Raw genomic sequence first — 17404 nt, 5'->3', positions numbered from 1 at the left:
CAGTGTATCACCTGCTATTTGTAGAGCAGGTAGAAACAATACCACTTTCTGGCCAACTGCCGTGAAAGTGCCACAGAAGAGCATAGGGCAGCAATTCCCACTTTTCACCTGTGTTCCACTGTTTGAGACTCTGATGCTTTGCACTGTTCCCAAGATGCATTTATAAAGATATGTAGACACAGTGCCCAGTGGACTAAGCGTGGTTGCTTTTGTGTTTTCTCTTCCTCTTTCCAACCCCTTCTTGCTGTCAGAATTGCATTTATCCCTTATTGAAGATTAAAGAGGTTGTGTCATTTAGGACTGCTTATATCTTTCCTTTTCAGTCACACCTGATGATTACCAGCCCCTTGGCTTTAAGGAAGGTAGCAGACTAGATTGTGTGCTTTTTGATGGCAACCCAGTGAACCTAAAAGTAGGATCAGTCTCTACTGGGTTTCATATTATGAAAGTGAGAGTAACAACTGAGAGCAAAAGGATGGGGATGCTGGAGAGCAGCCTGGTTGAAGAAAGTGGCCCTACTGAGATCTCCCACGAGGGACTAGACTGTGAGGAGGAGGAGGAAGAAGAGAACAGCACTAAGATACAAGAACAGGTTAGATTCATGTCATTTTCCAGAATATATAGTGCAAGTTGGGAGGACAGAGTTACATACAGCTATACATTTAAAAGGAACTTCTCAAAGGCAGGCAATCATATATTAAAATATCAATGGGAGATATCTGTTCACTCTTTAAAGCAGGATGGTCTAGAGGCAGCTTGGTTCATTAGTGAACCATTGTCATGTTCAAGAAATTCTAAGAGCACATCTATATAAGTTTTCTTTACATGTATTTATTTGTTTTAAAAAATGTCACCTTTCCACCCAAATGGGTCCCCAGGCGGGTAAACCTCAAGGCAGGAAAACATTTGTGAGCCAGCTTGGTGTAGTGGTTAGGAGGTGGACTTCTAATCTGGCAAGCTGGGTGTGATTGCCTGCTCCCTCACATGCAGCCAGGTGAGTGACCTTGGGCTTGCTCCAGCACTGATAAAGCTGTTCTGACTGAGCAGTAATATCAGGGTTCTCTCAGCCTCACCTACCTCACCGGGTGTCTGCTGTGGGGAGAGGGAAGGGAAGGCAATTTGAGACTCCTGGTAGAGAAAAGTGGCATATAAGAACCAACTCTCCTTCATTTAAAACATTAAAGTTGCCTTTGAAATGTAAATGTAAACTATTTAACAATACAATAAAAACATATAGACATACAAATACAACACAACCATGGAGGAGGGCTAGTAAGAATTTACTAAGGATACACCAAAGGAATCAAAAATTCTTCACCTGCTGGTGGAAGAGGGAGACTAGCAAATCTCCCTGGGGAGGGAGTTCCAGAGTTTCAGCACCTTGACCAAGAAGGCCCTTTCTTGGGTTGTCACCTGCCATATGGGGAAGGGGGGCACACCGAAAGCAAAGCTTTCAAACATGACTAGAGAGGACAGGAAGGTTCCCAGCTGTATAAATTCTCTGAGTAAATGTCTAAACAGCAGGTTTCCATTCTTTCTGTGCGCAGAACCTATAGAACTGTGCATTGGCAATATCTAATAAGGGGATCTTAGCTGTTTCTCCAGTCTATAATATAGAGGATTCTTAGAGGGGAAGTATTACTGCTAAATATATCTAAAATAGTTATAGATTTGTACTGCCAACATGCTTGTTTGTATGCTCTTTTCCTCATTTGACAGATTTGCGTTTCTTCGATTTTTATGTAGTTCTAAAAAGAAGGACTGCAAACTTTAGTGCATCAGGACATTGACCAACCAAAACCACAGACTATATTTTTCACATTGCTAATTTACAGTGTTTTGCAAGACACAGATAGTCAGGCTCTGTCCTATATATGCTGAAGTTTAAAAATCAACAACAACCCAGTGTGCTATAAATTTGCTTTACAGAAAGACCTTCAGACCATCAGCAAGAAATTACATAAAAAGAGAATGCTTGAAAAGAATGCAGATTCAGACTGTAAGACTGTTTTGTCTTTGGATCCAGAGAGAGCAGGTAATAATTCTTTTTTTAAAAAAATTAACCCCCTGTTGCAAGAATGTACTAATATTTAATTTTCTTTTTTTTAATGGTGTCTTTTTTCAGTAAGAAAAATACCTCCTCAGCTTTTCACTTAAAATGCTTCTACAATTTTATGGACTGCAACATCCTCCCCCATCCACCCTCATAAAAAATTCTGGAGAACTCAGAAGTTTTCCACATTGTTTTAAAAGACCAACAAAGTATAATTCTGGGTATAAAATATTGTGTGCATGTACACTTCTTACGATACATTGTAAGGCTTCGGGAAGTCTATTTCCATGTAACTGAAGAAAGTGCGCATGTACATGGAAGCTTATACCCAAAATTAAATTTAGTAGTTCTTAAAGGTGTCACTGGATTTAAACTTAGCTCTGTTGCTTCAGACCAACATGGTTACCCACCTAAATCTCTCTCACATTGTTATGTCATTTTGGTTGGTCCTAATAGAAGTATTACGTTTTGCTTTATACCAATGTGTTGACTTGCAACCTATATCTTTGATATTTGTATTTCAGAAACCATTAGAAAAATTGGAGTAGAAAATACAGAAACAGCGTTTGGTGCTAAGACATCACAGCAGGTGAGCATCACTAAATGACATTTTGCACATGGGTTATTTGCTCTAGCTTAAATACTGTTGGAAAGCAGATTCCCCCCTCCCCCATACACACACTTTCACGTGTTTTCCCCAGCTTTTTTTTACCTAACATGACTTGCTGCAGAGTTTTGTGAAAAATTTCAGTAAATCTAGATGACTGTAACATGGGTGGCAAAGTTTGGATTTTGGCTTCATGACAGCCTTTCTCTCTTCCCCAGTCTGGCAGCATCCATTCTTTTGCCACCAAGGGGACTTTTTGAGGGTTTTTTCAAAATCAGTGTCACAGTGAGTTGCTGATACAATGGTATATCAGCATGTCAATTACTAGTTTAAAAAAGTAGGAAAAATCCCCTTTGGTGACAGGGGAGATTAGTTGCCATGGAGACTGGGGCAGGGAAAATGCAGGGGATCCCATCATTAAGAAGCCTTGTTGCTGTTGAGTTACATTGACAGTCCCAGCAACAGTGGAGCTTCCAAAGGTAAGTGTTGCTGTATGCAATCCACATTAGCTGCCTCTCTGGCAGCTGGAGAATGTGGGTTTCTTTTCTCCTTGACACTGTCCACAGCCAGTTTATCTTCATTTTCAGGTGATTTGGCAGTCGAGCTAGTGTACAAATTATTCTATATTATTATTGCATCAAACAAAATGTGAAGAACAAATGTTCTGTGCTATGGAACAAATGTGTTCCTTTTACAAATGTGGCGCCTTTAAGACCAACAAAGTTTCGTGTGCACGCACATTCCCTCCAGTATGATATACAATTTTATGGCCTGCAACATCCTCCCCCATCCACCCTCATAAAAAATTCTGAAGAATTCTGAGGAAGCACATGAAAGTTCATCCCCTGAGTAAAACTTTGTGGGTCTTAAAGGTGCCACTGGATTCTAAACTGGATTCTAAATGTAATTCTATGTCTTGCAAAAAATCTAAAGGCAAACTGCTTTTTCTGAAGAATGGGGGGATAAGAACATTACTAGAGGAAGTAATCTTTGAGTTTAAGATCTTGTTCACATTAGCTTGCACTTCTTTGAATTGACAGTCCTAGTATGCTTACTCGCTGACTTCACAGTAGGACTGCAGCAGCTAACTAGTTAATTAAAGCTGTATGAGTCACCCTGTGCTCCAGATCTCAGTGGAATATCTGGACACCTCTGAAGGCAAGGGGTGGACTTGAAGACATGTCCCCTTCTGCTTTCTTATACCAAGGTAATTTGCCAGTTCTCATTTTCACTGACATTCTTATCAGCAACAAAGCTGACCTCTTTTTTGCAGATGTTTGACATGATCATGTGGCCACTTCAAGGAAAAAAGAAATCAGATCAGTAGACAAAAACAGGCTATTGGCCTGGAAATGCCATTACCTTTTGAATGATTCATTCATTCTGTTCCACATCAGAGGGACTTTCCCTTCCTATTGTCTCACTTAGGAAAGGAAGCAAAGCACATAAACGGTTAGTGCATACTTCAATGGGATCAGGGAGGAAGTAATAACAAAATCACATTTTAAAACCTTGAACAAAGCACTGTGAGTCAGAAACATGGATTCAAATTGTGCTTAAGTGCAGCAAAACTCAGGCAATTCACAAAATATATGACGATGGGGGTAGAACCTAGTAAACTAAAGAACCCATTACTTGATAATGTGTGTAACGGTGGTTTAATACTGTTTCCTTAAAATCGTTTCAGGAGGGGTGAATTCAGAGGTAGTAAGGGATGGATGGATTGAGTAACATTTTCCCCAGCAACTAGTTCTATGCTCCAAATTCCCTTCCCTCAGTGATTTCCCCCATTAGGATTCATAAGTTATGCAAGGATAAGTGTGCATTTGGAATCCTGTGCTAGGAAAAGCCACTGAGGAAAAGATTTGGAATGGACAAAGGCAGGCAAGGGGAAGTATGAGTACCCCTTTCCTGGTTTTAGCTGCCCTGTAAATGCCTCCTTATTTTAAAGAGCACTAGGGTATTGCTTCAAATATGCTGTTTACCGCTTCGTCTCACCGAAATACTGTTTTAAATCCTAATCTTTCATCTTGACTGGTTCGTGATTCAAACTAGCATTTCCCTAATATAATTTCATTATAAATCAAATATTCTTATAAATCAAATATCAGAGAATTATAAATTTATATAAATTATAAATCAAATATCAGAGAATTCTTATTTTAATATATGTTCTTTACAGACACGCAAGAGACAGTGTTATTTCAAATGATCTTTTAAAACTCTCATCCCAGCTGACCTCAGTTAGGTTGTTATTGAAGTGATATAATGCAGGAGGGGAGAATAATATTGTAAAGTACTTTGGGATCTATGAGTACAGGCCAAAACTAATCAAACAAACATTATTGTGATTTTAGTTATAACGTTAGCTATCCGAGGATGAAATGTTTTGATTAAAGGAAGAGTTATACATCTCTTTGGTATATCTGTGTATCCTAATGTCTACTTCGACCATTGAGTCCTTTTTCATTTTTTCTGCTGATTCCCTTTACCAGAAATGAAACAATTCCACCTCAGTATTCCCAATCACCATCACTTTTTTGATCAGCTGCAGTCTGAAATTTATCTGGATACATGGTATATACAAGAACAAGTATATACAAGAACAAGAACATGGTATATACAAGAACATGGTATACAAGAACAAGTGTGCTAACTCATCATTTTTTGAAAGCTAATTATGCAATTCTGGAGCAATTCATAGAAAGACAATGAGGAAATGATAGGTAGCAAGGCTGCTAGTCTCTCTCTCTCTCTCTGTGTGTGTGTGTGTGTGTAATCACACACACAGCCAAAGAGTTTTTTTCTTAGGATAGTTTGCCTGAGCAAAGAACATATCAGCGCTGTTGTGTGGGAGTCTAATGTCTGTTAATGCCTTTGGAGCCAGGTTGAATGGCAAGGTATACATTTTGAAACAGTGCAATACCTTGCTATTCATACTGGCTGCTATGGCATCTATCTCCAGCCTGGCAGTTCAGGTAGAATCACATTTCCTCAACAGATTGCTGCTGCTGGAGAGATGTGATATTTTCAAACTATTACTCCAGTTCTCTCTGTACAATTCACCTTGGGGCTAGAAAGAGCCCTTTCTAGTCCCAGTCAGTCAGCATTGAAGCTATCTGTTGTGCGGGAGCATACTACCAAGATGGAATCTACATCTTTGGTTCAGTCGCTTCCAACACTGGATTCACATAGAGATCTGTCTTCATCCCCAGACCTATTGGTTCCCCATTGGAGTACATTGCGAACACCTCAGAAAAAAAGCAGAACCCGTCAAGCTTCTTGAGAAAGGTTCCAGCTCATCGTTTTCTCAAGCATTTTGACAAGCCTCCCTCAGATCTTTGTCCTTGGAAGCTAAGCAGGACCAACATGGAGACAGGCACCTCTGAAGTCTTAGCGCTGCCTTAGGTCGGCTGTGACTTGACAGGGGGAAAAAGAGGAGGGAATGTGTTTTCTGCCCCAGGCACCACATAGGTGTGGTGTGCCACTGCCCATGCAGACTTTGCCACCAGTGCCAACAACAATGCAATCTATTTCTGTTCCTGGGCTGGCCACAACCCCTCCTCCCTTGGGGATACTTTACAGATCTTAAGGAGGGAAGGGCTGTTATGTTTTTTACAGGGCAAGTTTCTACCCAGAATTGGATCTCAGAAAACTTACTGTATTGTAGTGGCTCCATTTTGGCAGTGTCAGACATTGGTCTCCCACCTCATGACCATGTCTCAGGCTGTTTTCCCCATGGCTCCTGATACAACTCTCTTACTTGGGGAGCTGTAATTGAAATATTGATTTTTTTAAAATGACATAACCATTTACAAGTAGCAGTTTATCTTGTGTCTTTTATTATCTTTGTACTATATCAAACAGAAACTTCCAAGAATATCTCTCCTACACATCCAGAGTAACATGACCAAAACAATTCAGAGCTCACTGTTTCTCTTTTCAACAGCCATTTAACACATTAGATGGTACCAAATCTGGATCTGCCTCAAGGTGCAATCTACTTGGAAGTTTTTCTATCACATTTTACCATTTGTGGTTTATTGTCAAGTAACATCAAAAGGAATAACTGGTGTCAGTGTATTGCTGCCCTATATGAAAATTAATTTTATTGTCCTGGTTTGAATCTGACTTAATTGTGCTTTGGCGGATGGTGTTTCCTGTAGAGTTTTATCAGTTAGAATGCCCTTGTTTCAAAAATGGAGCAAGAGATAAGAGCTGCAGCTGGAAGTACTTGGGTTGGATTGAGGGATCTGATGCTTCTCCTGTTAACCCAGGGGGAAGGGACTGTGTTATTATTTGAGGGCTGATCAGAGGTTCTTGGCACATCTTGAATTCTGATACTTCCAGTCCTGATACTGTTTCCCACCCACCAGAGAGCAGGGGGAGGACGGAAGGCCATGCTCTCTGGTGCTGCAAGGCAGAGGGCTGGACTTGGCAGCTCTGCTTGCCAGCTGGGCTGCTCTGCTCCCGCTGCTGTCTCCTGCCCACTGGGGAGCCAGGAGGAGGAGAGCCAGCCATACTTGGTGGTGCCATGGGTGGAGGGCCAGTCCTCGCAGCTCTGCTTGGCAGCTGGGTCGCTTTAGTTCTGATGCCACCTCCTGCCTGCCAGGGAGGGAAGGGGGCAGTGGGTTACTCACATGAGCAAGCACCCATTGCCTTTCTGGGCACAACGAGCTTTGCCTCTAGTTTTATATAAGGCCATGTTGGTGCCTGCATAACAACCAGTCATTTTAAGGTGGATTTGCATTAGACAACACATTATTTCTCAGGTTAACTGGTGGGGGTGTGGGGATGCCATGTGGATTTTCTGCCTTGAACATCAAATATCTTGAGCTGACCATGCATTAGCCACATCTGGAGTCCCTACTCATGATATTTCCTTGGAGCCAGTTGGTCTGTGATCATCAGTGCTTGATTTTTAAAAAGAGCTTTTCAAAGGGCTTTTCCCCCTGTGCAGCAAGATGGTCACTCCACTAAAATTACACTCTTCCCCTTTTTACTGTGTGAAGCTATCACTGCAGATAGTCAACAATAACACAAAGCTGTGGGAACAGATCCCTCCATATGGTAGTGTCTATGCTCATTCTTTGCTCTATTTGCTTTCTAACCATTTGAGGTTTCCTGCCGATCTGTAAAAATAGTTTATTTTTTAGTTAAGGTAAAATAATATTTATGCAGAGCCTAGAAGAAAGCCCAAGCCTTGAAAGCTACATATCTGCAAAGGAAATGTGGTCAATGTGGTTATTGCTGTGTAGCTGTGTTAGATTGTGTAGAATTGCTTAGTGCGGACAAAAACAGCCAATAAGCTTGCATGGGAAATCTACACAAGGGGCCTGGCTAAGTGGAGTTTAAATGCAAAGATACATGCAATCCTTCCAGAAGTTCAAAATAATGCATAAAATATTAACCAATACATTTTCTTAAATGTGTTTATTAGATTTATTATGAAGTATCATCAAAAGAGTCATTATAAACTAACATTGTGGAGGGATGGAACTTATTTAAGAGTCAGGAACCAAAAAGGCAACTTGCTGCAATGACAGTGTGGTGACACCACTTTGGAACAGTGGTTTCAGCATCCCCTAAGTAATGGGGCATTGTGTGTGTCCCCAGAAATCTGGGGGAGGGGGGCTGGAAAGAAGCATATACCGCTGGAAACCAGGAAGAGGCAGTTCTGTGAGGAAGTTAGTCCTTATGAACTTGCAACTGTGGTCAGTTAAAAGTAACCCCTTGCAATGCAGAGTAACTGACTGACTCTGTTTCCATTCCCTTTGTAGAGTTGTCACAGCCCTCTTGACCACCTCCCCCACTTCCATAAGAAAATGGTTCATTTGCAGAGTACATGTAGAAAGTCTCAGGTTCAGGACACTAAGCCAATGGACTAAGGCTATAAGGAGTGAGCAAGGCTCAGAGGTCAATTGCCTGCTTTGCATGCAGAAAGTTCAGGTGTTGTGGCGAATTCCTGGAGAGTTGCAGCCAGTCAGAGCAAACAATCTAGTTGGATGTGGCATGAGACAATTTCACATGTTCACAGACAGTGCTTTGCTCAAGGTGCTTTTTATAATTCAGTAATCCTTACAACTGTCATGTAATATCGGTCAATAATATTATTCCATATCCTGCTGATAGAGGGCAGGGCTGGAAGAGGGGAAACGTTGCTTAGCTGTTATAAAGGATGGATCATCGTGGCCAAATCATAATACTTTTCAAGGAAAGACTGTAGGTGGTGTATCAGCCCAACCTATGTGCTAAGCCTCCAACCCTAAGCCAGGATTCAGCAACACCCCCAAGCTATGAAGCACCTTCTTTAAGCCAGTTGCAGCTCCCTCCAAGAAAGACTCCTCACCCTTGAGCAGCTTTGTCATTAAATGACAGTACCTCAGTGTTATCTGGACTGAGCTTCAGTTTATTGGCCCTCATCCATCCCATTGCATTCTTAGGCACGGTTGTTCAGAAATTCTACAGTCCCACTTGGTTCAGATGTTAAAGATAAATAAAACTATGCATTATCTGCATATCAATGGGATCTCTCTCTGTGTTCCCAGAAGATACTGTCATCATACCAATATGTGAATTATGGATTTGTTTTAAAGCTCCCTTACAGCAGTGGGTAATGTTGTGTGGTGGGTAGGATGTGAGATGGGACCTGAAAAATGTGCATTTTCTCATCCACGGCATACAGATGCTTTCATTGTGATCTTTCCATCATACTAAACTATGTTTGAGAAATATTTCAGCAAGCAAGGGGAAACACAGAAAGTGGGTTATTTGGGGAGAAGGTATGGACGCTCCAAAAACACACAACAAAACCCCACTTTTGATTGAATGAAGCAAAACCTCTCTGTAAAAGCAGCCTCAGTCACAGATCTTCCAGCATCTTGAGTGACTTAACTGCACATTTATAATATTACAGTTCTGCCCAAACTTCTTTTCCTTGGTGACTCTTACAGGCATGGAGAGTGGACCTTGCATTTAGCCAAGAGGAAGTGGGTGGTTCTGTGAAAAAGAGAAAGGTCAGTGAGCCTGTCAGCTTAATTCCTGCCATTCACAGATCGTAACTCATGGATGAGGTTGCTTTGTATGTAATGAATAAGTTGGTATTCTTCCTGTTTGCACTGTCTTCACATTTTATCCATCTTAGCTAATTTAGCATACTGAATATATGTTAATGTTTTTTTTTTCCCGATTGCATCTGGTTTTATGTTTTAAATTGTGTAAAAAATAGATCAAAAATTAAATTTATTGCCAAATGCTATAGCCACCCTTGATGATATAACTGAGCTAAAAAGTCTCACATACACAAAAAGTCTCTACACAAATATTGTGCACTGGGGAATATGTTAACTGTGTTTTTAAAAAATATTTACCAATATGTAAGTTTAGTATGGGAAGCAGTGAAGTATCCAAATGTACTGTATTACACTTTAAAGCAGGACTGGTTCGCTCCCAAATACACAGACCTTCAACAGACCTCGAAAGATTGCTTATTGCCAAAGAGGTACACTTAAAAAAAAAAATTCCAGAATCCTGACTGTATCCAAATTACTATACTCTAGCTCCGGCCACCTAAAGCAGAAAGAATATGCCTAGTACCTAGATACAATCATCCATTAAACACCATCACTGTTTATTTAAGTAAAAAGTATTCTAGACCTCATCACCCATAGAGGAAGCATCTGTGTCAACGATAGGCAACTTTTTTAGCTCCCCCCCAAATCCAACTACTATTGTTTGTAAATATATTGTTTTCTCTTTTGTCAGTCTTCCCCTTTTTAAATATATTTGCCAGCTTTCAAATTCAGTCCTTGGCATCTTAAGTTAAAAGGATCAAGTAGTAGTTGATGCATGAGACCTTATAGAGCTCCTGTCAGTCAGAGCAGGCAATACTGACCTTTGATAGGCCAGTGTTTCAATTCCTGGCAGTGTCATGGGTTTTGCCAGAGGTCTTGCTAACCTTCAATACTGAGACGGGAAAGAGTGCAGATCTATGGATCTATATGTTTTCTCTCACTTTGTGTGTATGTGTGTGTGTGTCTCATTTTCTTGCTTGTAGGGTTGTTGGGCCATGGCATGGCAAACAGCAGAGGACTTATCATTGGGGGTAGGAGAAGGGAGAAATGGCAATTAAATAATTCCTCCCGCCAGCAGAAACGTAGCAGTTCAGGCGGGGGGCTTTCCAGTAATGTAATGACATCACTAGTGATGTATCTTTTATCTAGAGCAACAGGAAGCCGTGTCATCAAGTGGAGTTTTGATTGCATTGTTCCAGTCATGTTGTAAGTGGCATCCACTTGTCAGGATGCTAACAATCACCACCCCATTTTGCCCCCCTTCATTTGTCTCCCTGATGCCACTATGCAACACAAACTCTAAGCTTGTTATTTCACTACTGACCTGTGTGCTACAAGGCAATGCCACAACTGAACAGGGAAAGCAAAAAGTCCTTTAAATAACTAAGCGGTTGGGTGCAAAATACCAAGAGGCCTCATGCTACTTTGAAAGCGAAGCTTAGAATCATAGAGTTGGAAGGGGCCACACAGGCCATCTTGTCCAAACCCCTGCTCAACGCAGGTTCAGCCCAAAGCATCCTAAAGCATCCAAGAAACGTGTGTATTCAACCTTTGTTTGAGGACTGCCAGTGAGGGGGAGCTCCCCACCTCCTTAGGCAGCCTATTCCACTGCTGAACTACTCTGACTGTAGGGGCTCATGGGAATTGTAGTCCATGGACATCTGGAGGGCCACAGTTTGACTACCCCTGGGATAGATTGTCAGAGTAGGACCTGGAACAAGCTCTGTTTCACAGGCTGTAAGGCTGAGCCAGGTGCTGATTAGTAGGAGTTGAACCAGCTGAACCTTCTTCATCTTCTGTGCTAGCTGCCTCAGCTTCCTTTGCAGGAAATTCCATGTTCTCATCAGAGGAGCTGTCAGTGCCAGCAGGAGGGGCCATGACATTATGCCCTTCTTGGTGCTACTGCTGCATGAGTGCATCATCTTTTGTGAAAGTGTACCATAATCCCTTTTGCTTCTGCAAATCCAGATCTCAAATTAGGAAAATCTCCAGTATGCAAAGCATGATGATTTGCATCCCTTTCTGCAACAAAGTGAACAAAGGCTGCCCATTGGCCCCTGTGAGGCTGCCGCAACCTTAAAACATCACTCTGTTCCACCAAACGACTCAAGAGGCGGCGTGGGAGAGCAGGAAGGGGCAGCCTGGCATTAAAATACGGCTGGGGGGTGGGGTAGAGGTTGGGTCAGTTGCTTTGCATGTTCCTCTGCACATCGCTTGGGAGAGCAAGTAAAGGCAACACAATGGAGCAGCATTTTGGGGCCACCCACTGGACTCATCAGGCCAGCAAAGTGCTCAGCTGCAGCTTTGCTAGGGTGGAGCATTTCAAGACCCTGGGGGTCTGAGGGGACAGACGGGTGGCCAGCTTGGTGTAGTGGTTAGGAGTGCGGACTTCTAATCTGGCATGTAATTAACATTTAAAAGTGTGCTGCTTTTAAAAGTGTGCTCCTTTTAATCCGTTCTCCTAGTCACAGTGCTCAGAACTGTCCCTAGCTCATTCCTGAATATTAAAAAGAGCCATGGCTACTATTTCTCTTAAAGACGGGGTTAATATTTCTCAATCAAAAATGTATTTCTCTTCAGCCAAAGTTCAAGAAACTGTAACACAAATTCTGATAAAATAGAAAGTAACACCAAACAGTGGGTGTTGGAAATACCTCTTGGAAATAAGTCTGTGTGTTGCAAGGTTTTTCAAGAAACTGGTGAGCAAGGGAAAGTCTTTTGTGGTCCCTTGTCCCCCACGAACTGTACTACATGGAAATCCCACCGTTGCGCCTATACACATTTCAAAATTCCCTAAACCAGTAGGTATCATTTATCAAGAAACAGCAGCACCTTAGTGAGACTTTGCTGGGAAAAGCACCACAAGGATTTAGAAAGGTTTCAAGCCACTTCCTTTCACATCATAACAAACTGATACAACCAGGGAGGTCAATTATGACTGTACTGTATGTCACTAAAGCATATGCCACCCCAGCTTCTTTTTTTTTTCTTTTTTGACCACTAAATCCAGATTCCCAAACGGTGCCTGTAAGCAAAAAAGAACCTTTTGTTATACTTATAGTAAGAAAAAGATTATTTCATAGGATAGTCAAACACAGTGACTCCCAGCGCTGTCAGCTGTGGATCTCTAGCTGAAACCAACTAAGTCCCTCGCTCCCAGATAGAGACTAATAGATCTTTGCTTGGCGGGGGGAGGGGAGAGGGTAATTATCCACCATCGTGATATCATGTTTTAATAGGTTTTCATGGGATTTTATTGTTTTTATGAATCTCTGTAAACCGCCACGAGACTTTTGAGAGCGGCGGTATATAAATAAAAAAGATAAATAAATAAAATAAATAAACATAGGAAAGGCAGGGCGCTTATTCCTTTAACAGCAGTGCAAAAACAGTGCAAAGAGATTTTATTACTTGTTCTGCACCACAAAATTATGTGAGGCCAGTCTTAACTGACAATCACGCACTCTGACAGAAACTTGTGGATGATTCTGGAGTCCTCCTTATCAATGGAGGTCCAGGTCAAGATAGCCCAGCTGATGTTCTTCCAACATCACCAAGCACGGCTACTAGCACCCTATCTGCCCCAGGAACACCTTGCCACGATGATCCACGTGACGGTCATCTCCACACTAGATTTCTATAATTGGCTCTACGTGGGCCTTCCCTTGTCCTTGATCTGGGAGCTTCAGCTGTTACAAAATGCAATTGCTAGGGTTCTTAATAGAACACCATGGAGAGTCCATATCCAGCCTGCGCTGGGACAGCTGCACTAGTTACCAGTTGAATACCAAACCAAGTTCAAAGTTTTTGTATTAACTTTCAAGGCCTTACGTGGTCTGGGCCCAATGTATTTGAGGGACTGTTTAACCCCCTATGCCCACCACAAGGATTTGCAGTCTGTGGGCATTAACCGGCTGGAGATCCCTGGCCTTCATGTGGTTTGTCTGGCCTTGACCAGGGCCAGGGCCTTTTCACTCCTGGCCCCTGCCTGGTGGAACGAGCTTCCAGAAGAACTAAGGACCCTGATGGAACTTCTTCAGTTCTGCAGGGTCTGCAAGGCGGAGCTCTTCTGCTAGGCATTTGGTTAAGGCCAGGGTATGGAAGATCTGCCCTCTCCTCCAGTATCTTTGGCATTTTGGTGCCTTGATAGCTGTGTTTATGTCCTTCTGGGCCCCATACAGCAGGGGTAGTCAACCTGTGGTCCTCCAGATGTCCATGGACTACAATTCCCAACAAACGCTGGCAGGGGCTCATGGGAATTGTAGTCCATGGACATCTGGAGGACCACAGGTTGACTACCCCTGCCATACAGCATATGTCAGTACCTAACAGCTTGGTGGGGGTGGTTGGAGGTGGGTGGGAGGGGGGTTTTATGTCATGTTTTAAAACTCTGTATTATTCTGCTGTTGTGAGCCTCCATGGGCTTGTAAGTGTGCTGGCATAGACATAAAATTAAATAAATAACATCTGGTCACTTATGCTTTTTATGGTACTCAGTAATAAACATTATCACTATATTATAGCCCACAGATCACCCAAATATTTTAAACGTTTTAAATTCCATGATGCCACAGGAGATGAAAAACCTTTCTCTCACCTTGTGCTGCTTCCGGCATCTGTGAGTCATGTAACCTGCAAGCTAATTTGTTGTAGTTTAAGTTTTCCAAGGCTTGTCTCATAGACTTCATGACTGCACTTGTATGCTTAAATGGTGCTTGGGAAAGGGTTCTCAAAAAGTCTGCGAAGGGCAAAATGAACAATGAGAGCCAAGCAGCATCCTTACTACGGCACTAGTAAGGATGGTTTAAAGCAGGGGTAGCATTCGCTGTCGGGGGCTCATGGGAATTGTAGTCCATGGCCACCTGGAGGGCCACAGTTTGACTACCCCTGGTCTAAAGATACATACATTATTGCCTGCTAACGTCAGTACAGGAAGTTGCACAGAAGTTGATGAACACATTGACTACCCTACCTACTGATGTTTGTGAACCATCTAACAACTAAGATTGTCAGTAGGTCTAGATAAAAATGTTCCCTTCTTCTAATAGGGGCTTAATGTGTAGAACTGGGGAAGAGTATGGCAAACCACCCCGTATTAAGTCTGCCATGAAAACGCTAGAGGGCGTCACCCCAAGGGTCAGACATGACCCAGTGCTTGCACAGGGGATACCTTTACCTTTAATGTGTAGAAATGGGCAACAGAAGCTTTTCCTCATATGATAGTAAACAATGCCACCTGGTAAATAATATCCCATTAAGCTTCTTACAGTGATGGGACTATTTTTCTTCTTAACAGCCACCTCACAGTATAACTGTGAAAGTCACCCCCTTGAGGCCTTAGCAATTATGTCCTCATTCTGAAATGGCTTATGTTCAAGGCCTAAAATAACACCCACCAATAAAGGCAAGCCTAACTGTTGGATGAGGAGTGAGTTGAAAGATCAGCTCCTTAGAAAACCCTGTCTAGGGAAATTTTAGCTGGGGGTATCAGGAAAATTGTAATCTTTTAAAGGTTTCCATGTTTTAAATATTGTTACCTGCCCTGAGCGATGTGGAAAAGCGGGATATAAATTTTAAAAAATATTATATTTATTAAGTCTGAAAACACAAAGCAGAGCAGACTCAGTGCCCCAAATCCTTCAAAACCAATACTGCTTGAGCACAGGGAGAATGGGCACTCAGCACATTAGTCAGTGGTTATGAAGCAGGAAAAGGGGGAGAACTGTATTTTCCTGTCTCCTTTCACTGATCTCTCACTGTCTGCATGGTGGCATTTGGGTGTTTACTAAGAGTTCTTTGAAAGAGTCTTCCCTCCTTCTCCTGTTATCGTAACAGTAACAAGAGGAAATAAAGCAAACCCAGGCCTAAATAATGAGTCCCAGAAGGGTTTATTACTTAGGTCTGGATTTGCTTTATTTGTTTATATGTGTTAGCCTGACGATGCAAAATCAACAAAGTCCTGCAGCCTCATAAGCTTTCATGGATAGAGCCCACCCACAGAGGTATAAAATGGTATATGAAGTCAGCTGACCTGTGTATACAGAGAAGAAACTCAAAGTTTGTAAACACTGGAGCATTCACACACAAGAAATGCAATGGGTAACTGTAGGTTCCTTCTGTTTCTTTGTTAGGACCGAATGTATGCAAGATAAAATCAGCGTGACCTATTTTCAACAGCAGCTACTTAGCACAGCAAGAAGGAAATTTGTTTATTGTGTCTACCCTCTGCTTTTAAATAGGGTTTTCAAAGCAGTTTATATTTTTAACAGTTAACAGTGGGCAAGTCATCCTTTGGAGTTTGGTCCACACACGCCGCTATCTCCATTCGTCCCTCTGATGACGTTATTGGTGGCATTTAGAGACTGGAGGAAAGGGGCCCTCAGCAAGATAGGCTCAAGCCTTGAGAGAGGGATGCGCTCCATCCTGCACGCTCTCAGCCACCCCAATTACAATTCAGCTTGAATTCATTAGTATCACATTTGCTAATGAATGAAGTAAGTAATATCTCCCTTAAGTAGTGCCCCTGAGAAATGTTTCCAAACATAAATGAATTTCTCCTGTAATGGGAGCCAACTTGTATTAGTAATCGTATTTTGCCAGCTCTTCAGCGTCATAACTTCGTGACTCAGGGTTTTCTGTCTGAGAGAGATCACGTCAAGGCCCTGAATTCTGCAGGGCTTTTTTTTTTTTTTTGCCATGTTACAAGCTGAATGTCTAGCGAAATGTAGAATGAATGGTGTTTTAGTGGGTGTTGGGGCGTGTGCATCAGATTTCACAGAACTATTTTTTGCCACGGCATCCTCCAGGGCTGAACAAAAGACACATTCAGTAACAGTTAATGAGCTTCCTTGTGACTAAAAGGGCCACAAAGGCAGAGTTTGTGCAGCTCCCTAAGCCCATAACAGAACCAGAAGGAAATACACAAGACGGCAACGTTTGAAATTACTTTTTTTTCCTGCTTGAATTTATCCTTAAGAGTAGCAAAATTGCTGTCTGTTATTGTGTGTATGACTGTGGCTACTTTGAGAGGTAAAAGGGCTTGAGCCAGCAACAAAGACCATGATGTCTCATTAAAAAAATACTGACAGCTTGTTACTCACTGGTACATTACACCACAGGAACTTGACTCCTGGATCTGATCACTCACACTTCAACTGCCGGAAATTTTGTTCTGATATAAGCCAGGACTTTTTGCATTCCTTTGAAATGTCCCAATTTTCCGCTTTTTGATTTGTTCGCAGAATGCTCGTCATGATGATAAGTGGGTTGTTGCATGGAGGGACAACTTGCATATTGTAGTCTGCAATGCATATCTCCCTGTTTCTGAAACGAGTACCCAGCTTTAGTTCTTGTTCACCTGAGTGATAGATGGTAGAGTCTGGGTATTATAGGGCTGCAGCGGCCATCTGACATTGAGGGCTGAGAATGTTTGGTTGATATATCTTAAGTGTGTGCCAGTTCTTAAAGTTTTTTTTTAACTAGCCAAAATAACTTGAAGTTGCACTTGGAAGAGAGATTTCTGTGAACTAGTTGGAACCCCTTCAGGGGTTCAGGTTTTTTCTCTCTCAGGATGTGATGTGATGAAGCAGCTCTGGTGCCATGTTGAAGTCGCTAACTGAGATTCGTGTACATATCTATTCCAAATAATATATTTCTGGTAAGGGCTTGGAG

At 42.0% G+C, this 17404-nt stretch overlaps 1 protein-coding gene across 6 annotated transcripts in view; it reads left to right on the top strand.

The window, feature by feature from the left end:
• The window catches only part of HORMAD2 (HORMA domain containing 2), a 70688-nt gene that overhangs the window by 14228 nt on the left and 39056 nt on the right, over positions 1–17404 (top strand). For all 6 annotated transcript variants that reach the window (XM_077308488.1, XM_077308490.1, XM_077308489.1 and 3 more), the window contains 4 exons: positions 324–592; positions 1930–2035; positions 2578–2642; positions 9614–9676. In XM_077308488.1, coding sequence (XP_077164603.1) covers positions 324–592; positions 1930–2035; positions 2578–2642; positions 9614–9676 — 503 coding nt within the window. The remainder of the gene's footprint in view (positions 1–323; positions 593–1929; positions 2036–2577; positions 2643–9613; positions 9677–17404) is intronic.

This window comes from Paroedura picta, chromosome 13 (genome assembly GCF_049243985.1).
Source record: "Paroedura picta isolate Pp20150507F chromosome 13, Ppicta_v3.0, whole genome shotgun sequence".
NCBI classification, from domain to species: Eukaryota; Metazoa; Chordata; class Lepidosauria; order Squamata; family Gekkonidae; genus Paroedura; species Paroedura picta.
Note: the sequence above shows the minus strand (reverse complement) of the source record. Positions and strands in the feature narration are given on the sequence as shown.